This window comes from Alligator mississippiensis, chromosome 1, assembly GCF_030867095.1.
Source record: "Alligator mississippiensis isolate rAllMis1 chromosome 1, rAllMis1, whole genome shotgun sequence".
NCBI classification, from domain to species: Eukaryota; Metazoa; Chordata; order Crocodylia; family Alligatoridae; genus Alligator; species Alligator mississippiensis.
Window position 1 is genome coordinate 427,960,581 of NC_081824.1, and position 6,608 is coordinate 427,967,188.

The 6,608-nt window shown below is 60.4% G+C and overlaps 1 protein-coding gene across 1 annotated transcript; it reads right to left on the bottom strand.

Annotated features, from left to right (window-relative positions):
- Positions 1 to 608: 608 nt before the first annotated feature.
- Positions 609 to 5,873, bottom strand: PDX1 (pancreatic and duodenal homeobox 1). Its single transcript, XM_019497350.2, has 2 exons — positions 5,465 to 5,873; positions 609 to 976 (listed from the first exon to the last, which is right to left on the bottom strand). Exons 1-2 carry the CDS (start codon positions 5,871 to 5,873, stop codon positions 609 to 611), a joined length of 777 nt encoding a protein of 258 aa, XP_019352895.2.
- Between the last annotated feature and the right edge of the window lie 735 nt (positions 5,874 to 6,608).

Consider the following 6,608-nt stretch of genomic DNA (forward strand, 5'->3'; position numbering starts at 1 on the left):
CTCACCCCGCGCTGCCGCTCCTGTGGCCCCGGGCCCCGCGCTGGAGCCGGACCGGGCTCGGGCGGAGCCTCGAGGCCAACGCCGGCATGGTGGCGGAGCGACCCCCGGCTGTGCCCGCGCGCGGGGCCCGGGCACATCCCGGCGGGCGCCTCTCCCCCTCGGGGCCCGGGCCCGGACCGCAGCGACCGCCCGGGCCGTGCCCTGCGCTCCCGCCGCCCCTGGCTCGGGCCCGCCCGGCAATGGACGTCGCCTGCGGGGAAAGCGCCGACCAGCCCCAGTCGCCCGGCGGCGCGAGCCGCGCTGAGCACCCTCCGGCTCTGCCCGGGCCCGCGGGCTCCGCGGCGGGCACTGCCCGGCGCTCCCCGCAGTGCGGGCCCGGGGCTGGGGCCGCCGCCGCCACGGCCCGAGTCACTCGGCCCTCGCCTCCAAGCGCGGCCGGTCCCCGGGGGAGGCGCGGGCGGGCGGGCGGGCGGGGCAGGGGCAGGGGCAGAGGGAGCGGGGCGCACAAAGCAGACTGGAGCCTCTGTGCCGGGCCAAGGCCTTTAATGGGCCGCGGGAGCGCGGCGCGGCGCGGCGCGGCCCGGGATGTGCCCCGCGCCGCGCCCCCTTCACCGCGCCTCCTGCTGCCGGCGCGGGGCCAGGCCGGCGGGCGGCGGAGAGGCGGCGGGGCCGCGCGGCACGTCGTCGGGGGGCGGCTCGGCCGAGGACACCACGCAGTCTTGGTCGGGCTCGGGGCCGCCGCCCGCCGCCGCGCCCCGCTTCTTGTCCTCCTCCTTCTTCCACTTCATGCGCCGGTTCTGGAACCAGATCTTGATGTGCCGCTCGGTCAAGTTCAGCAGCACGGCCAGCTCCACGCGCCGCGGCCGCGAGATGTACTTGTTGAACAGGAACTCCTTCTCCAGCTCCAGCAGCTGCGCCCGCGTGTAGGCCGTCCGCGTCCGCTTGCTCTCCTCGGGCTCCACCACGTAGGCGCCGCCTGCGGGGAAGCCAGAGGTCAGGCCCAGCCCCGCGCCGCTCCGCACCCCCGCAGCGCGGCCCCTGCCCCTGCTCCTGCCCCAGCCCCGGGGGGGCGCCCGGCCTGGCTCGGCTCGGCTCGGCTCGGCTCTGCCCGGCGCCCCGGCCAGGGGCGCTCCCCGCCGCCTGCTGCCAAGGCAGCTCGGGCCCGGGGCCCTGCGCGCTTCCCGGCCTACGGGGGGAGGACAGCTCGGTCCTCCGCCCGCTCTGACACCTCGCGCCGCCCTCGGGGCTCCGGGGCTGCTCCTGCTCCCCGCGCTCCTCCCCGCACGTGCTGGCCAGACATCCGCCGGCCCAGCGCCTTGGACCGATGCAGCTCCGCAGCTCGTGGACTCATTTAATTCCCCCGCGATCAAACCAGCGCCTTGGCCGGAGCCGCGGGAGCCAGTCCCGGAGCCGGCCGACGCCAGCCAGGCCCCACGTCGGGGGACGGCTCCGCCCCGGCAGCCCGCGTCCCGCTCCCTGCCCCTGCCCGTCGCGCCCGGTGAGACGTGAGCCACAGCCCAGCCTGGCCCCGCTGTGGAGACCTTCGCCCGGCTTGACCGCGACCCGCCGCACAGGCTGAGCCCCCCCCACCGCAGGACCTCGGCTTTACTAGGGATCGACAGGGAATGCGCCACGCATTAGTCCTAATCCCGCCGGTCCGGCCCCAAGCACGTACCGGCCCCGGGTGCGCAAGGCAGTGGCCGGCCCTGCGCCAGCGAGCGGAAGCACCGCGGGGAGACGCTGCCAGGGCCTGGGGCCGGAGCGGGACCCATGATCGGAACCCCAATGCCCGGCCAGCGGCTGCCCGGCCGCGCCTGCTGCACGGGGCTCGGGGCTGCGGGAGCCGCCTCCTTCTCACCCGCACAGACCAGGTCGGTGGGAACAAGCGTAGTAACAATCATCACCCTCCTCGTGCTGCTAGTAGGAGTATCATTGTTATTATTGCTATTGGTACTGATGTTATTATTTTGTTGTTAAAAATAGTACTAATACTGAAACAATTATTGCAACTACTGTTAGTACTATTATTACCTTTATTAGTAGGAGTAGTGTTGTTAATAATAGTACGAATACAATTATTAACAACTATTGTTAACAATATTGTTAATAATAGTATTCATACTTATACACTTATTGCAACTATTATCACTATTATTACCCTTAGTAGTAGTATTGTTAATAATAGTACAAATACTATGAACTATTCATTGTTAATGATTTTACTAATAATAATACAATTATTACAACTATTATCCCTATTATTACCCTTAGGAGTAGTATTGTTAATAATAGTACGAATGCTATTATTAAGAACTATTGTTAATGCTTTTACTAATAATACAATTATTGCAACGATTATTATTATTATTATTACCTTTAGTAATAGCAGTAATATTGTTCGTAGTATTAGTACTATTATTAACAATGCTACTACTACTAATAATGATAATAAAGGTAATAATAATAATAATCGTTGCAATAATTGCAAAAAATGTTATAAGAATAATAACAGCAAGAATACTACTAATAATAGTGTTTCTCATGTTTCCCCGCTGAGAATAGGGGAAGAATAGCTATTATAATGCCTGTTATAATGAGAGATATATTGCTATTATAATGCCTGTTAGGTAGTAATTATCACCATCATCATTATGACAATTATTTTCCTGGACGTAAAATATTACTTTTTGCCTTATTATATATTAGGACATAGGATCATAGGATAGTAGTGCTGGAAGGGACCTCAGGTAGTCCAGGCCCCTGCTCAGAGTATTAATTATTAGTAGTATTATTAGTATTATCATTATTATTATTACTATTACTAATATTATTAATCCTACTATTATAGTAGAATTAGTCATTAGTATATAGTATTACTGCAGGGTACGGCCTGCAGAGGCCCATACTTTCCATTTAAGAGCTGGGGCTGGAGTTGCCGCTCATCTTTAAGCCTCCAGGATTTCTTCCATTATTATTTTTTCCTATTACTATGAAAGCAAATGGGGAGAAGACGACGGTGCGGGGTGGGCGAACCGCAGAGGCTGGCCTGCGGGCTCCTCAAGGGCCTCGCCCTCTGCACTTAGCTGCCCGCGCACGGGAGCAGGAGATCTCTCTCGGGGAAAGGGCAGGGCCGAGGATTTCCGCCGCGGGGGATTCTTCTTAAAATCCGATTTCGGACTCGGAGGGGAGACTGACCGGCCAGACCGCCGCAGGTTATTGGTATGTAACACCGATACCACCGTTGACCCCGCGCGTCCCGGTCCCGCACCTGCTAACACCTGCAGATCCCCCCCACTACTTAACACTGCCGGCTTTTGCTTGCCAGCCCTGTCCCTGATCAGGTATGTTATTAAAGCAAATTCACATCAAAGCTAAGATGTTGCCGGGGGGTTAGGGCGGTCTAGTGGCCGCGGTGGTCCAGGACACGTACTGGAGCCGAGGGTTTGTTGTTTTTTGGGTTTTGTTTTGGGTTGGGTTTTTTTTTGGGGGGTGGGGGGTTTGTGACATCTATTTCTTGTATTGATTAGACAAGCTTTCCGGAACAAATTACCAAGACCTAAAGGGCACTTCGGGATCTGAACATTGTCTAACTTTTCTTCTAACTGTATTCTTGATCCAATAAAAAGTATTCCCCCCCATACCCTCCAAAAAAACACAACTCCGACTGAAAGCCAATTAATTTTCAAGGGAGATGCTGTTTCGTTTTGTTATAATTAGATGTAAATTAAAGGACAAATTGAAACGCGGTATAAACGTGCACATAGTCCTGTGGATCGAGGTGTCCACGCACATTTCCCTCGAGGAGATAAATATATTGTGAATATACTAGCGCACACACAGAGACCTGCGCACATCTGCATATACATCTGTCCATTCTGTATATCATTCTAAACAGGCACAACAGGTATGGGTGTGCACATCTGGGGGGGGGGTGTGTACAAGTGCAAATAGATGAATGAAAAAGAGATCACTTAAAACTAAAGTAACTAAGGAGCTCTGCGGCCCTGAGATTTCAGAGAATCCTAGAATTGCATACATCATTTTGTTGATAATCTACTTTCTGGGCTTCTCGTGGTGTAACCTATCCAGTGCGGGCCGTGTAAGCACTTCCCTGTTCATAGGCACTGAGACCCGGGAGAGCCAGAACAAACGGCCGAAATCCGGGCGGGAGACCCGGCAGCGATAGGAGGTGTTTAGAAATCTCTTTTCCATTCATCGGATCTACTAGGCTGCGAGAAAAGAGAGAGCAGAGGTTGTTTCCGTCTTTGTAGGTGCTGCCTGCCTTTATTTATTCATTCCGGAGGTGGGTATCCCCGCATCCCCCGAAACCTGGGTAAGATATTTCCCTTCGCAGTGGAAACCCAGTAGCTCCGTTTCCTCGGACAGCACAGCCTGTTTGGGTTTTTTTGTTTGGAATTTTGGGCAGCCTATCCCCTCGTTTCAGCCCCTTCCCAGCTGTCTATTTGAACAAAACCATTGCTAAAATATTTGCAGTAGAGGCGTGACAACGAGCGCCCAGGCGCGGGGCTCGATAACATTGTGCAGAGCAGACAGGCGACTTTCGGCAGCGGAACTCGCTGCCCACGGGGCCTTTCCCCCTCGCCCGGGGCTAGCCCTGCCCTGGGGCACCCCCGCGCCCGGCAACTCATTCCCACGGAGGCCGGAGCCGCGAGACGGGTGCCCGGCCAGAGCCGCAGCGGAAGCCGAAACTACAAGCCAGCCCCAGCCACAGGCCCGGCCGGGCCGGGAGCTCTGCAAGCGCGGCTGCTCCTTTGGGAGGCGCGATGGGGGTCGCAGGGGCCGGGAGAGGCCCCCAGGCGGGCTCCCAAGCCGGCCTTTCCCCACCCGCTGTGCTGGAAGTGGGAGGCGCTCGGGCCGCTCAACTGCAAAACTCCCAGTGGGGGCAGGCTCGCCCTGGCTGCCCCCCAGCGGGGTAGGAGCGGGGCCCGGGGGATCTCACCGACTCCCCGGGGAGTCCCCGTCCTACATCCCTCGGACCCCGCGCCCGGCTGCGGCGGGCCGCTCGCTACCGCAGGCTGCACGGGAGGCCTGACCCGGCCGCGCCTGGCCTGTTCGGCTTAGATCGGTATCGACTGGAGCCGGAGCCTTCGTGTTAACTAGTTAATTAGTTAAACGAAGCCGTTGGTATTTGCTGAGCGCTGGGCCGCCACTGAAGTCTGCTCCGGCGGGTGCCAGGCCTCGTGGCGCCCGGCTCGGCTCGGCTCAGCTCGGCTCCGAGGAGGTGAAGCAAGTCATTCCCCCGGCGCCGGGCAGGGAGGGAAGTCCCCGGCTGCTGCCGCGCGTGGGGCCGGCGGGGTGGGAGCGTCCTGCGTGTCCGCCTCGCTTGGCTTTTCTCCCGCGGCCGCGGCGCGGAGCAGCGGGGTCCCCGGAGGGCGGAGGAGCCCGAGGGAGCAGAAGCAGCAGCAGCAGAAGCAGGAGGAGGAGGAGGAGGCAAGTGTCTTACCGGCCCACTGTCCCTTCCAGGCGTGAGATTTGGTGGATTTCATCCAGGGGAAAGGCAGCTGCAGCCTGGGCTCCTCCAGGGCCCCGGGGTCCGCCCCGTCGGCGAAGGACAGCGCGTCCTGGTGGGGCGCGGGCAGCTGCGGATGGTGGTGCGGGTGCGGGTGGTGGTGCGGGTGCAGGTGGGACACGCCGGGGTCCTCTGTGATGGGGGGCACCTCGTAGGGGGAAATGTCCGGCGGGCTGCCCTGCTCCAGCGCCCCCAGCGGGCCGGGGTAGGGCGCGGGCTGCGGCCGGCCCATGTAGAGGCAGGCGGGCGGGCTCGGGTGGAAATCCGGCGCCGGGGCTCGCTGGAAGGCGCACGGCTCCTTGTAGAGCGGCGCCGGCGCGTAGTACTGCTCCTCCGCGTTCATGCTGGCGCCGGCCGCGCACGGGCCGCTCTGCTCCGCTCTGAGCGCCCCTTTGACAGCTCTGCAGCGCCCGCGGGGGCTGCCCTTGCCCGGGCCCGGTCGGCCTCCCCATTGGCCCACGTGACCGCGCCCCGCCCGCCCATTGGGCAGCGCAGCGCTATAAGAGGCAGCCCCGGGGGGGCGGTCTTCTTTCGCTTTCTTCCAGGCGTCGCAGCCGGGGCGCACAGGGGGGTCTGCCGGCGGAGCTGAGGGCGCCCCGTGGGCTCAGCCGGGCCGTCTGCCAGGCGCGCGGGCTGCCCGGTCGTGACCATGTCGGTGCCCTCGCGCACCTTGGCGCCGTCGGTGCAGGGCAGCGCCCCTGCAGGAGGCAGTCGCCGGCCTCCACGGTGTCTTGAGTGCTGCACCACTGATTGCACCCGAGATACTGTTCCCCGGGCAGATTTCTTGGCCCAAGACCGTGAGGCATAAATCCTAGCTTGGATCAGGAGGTTGTGTCATTCGCATGGCTGGCACGTAGCTGTGTCCAGGGGTTCACAGGCAGAAAGGTGTAGGGACAGAAATGGGAGGGGGAGGGTGCATGTGAAGGCGGGTTGATGGGTATATGTATGTGAGCAGGTAGGTGGAGACCTGCTCATTGTGTGGGAACAAAAATTGACGGGTATGCGTATGTGACCAGGCAGACAGATATGCGTGCGTGAAAGGTGGATCGATAAGTATAGATTGGCGGGTGGATAGACA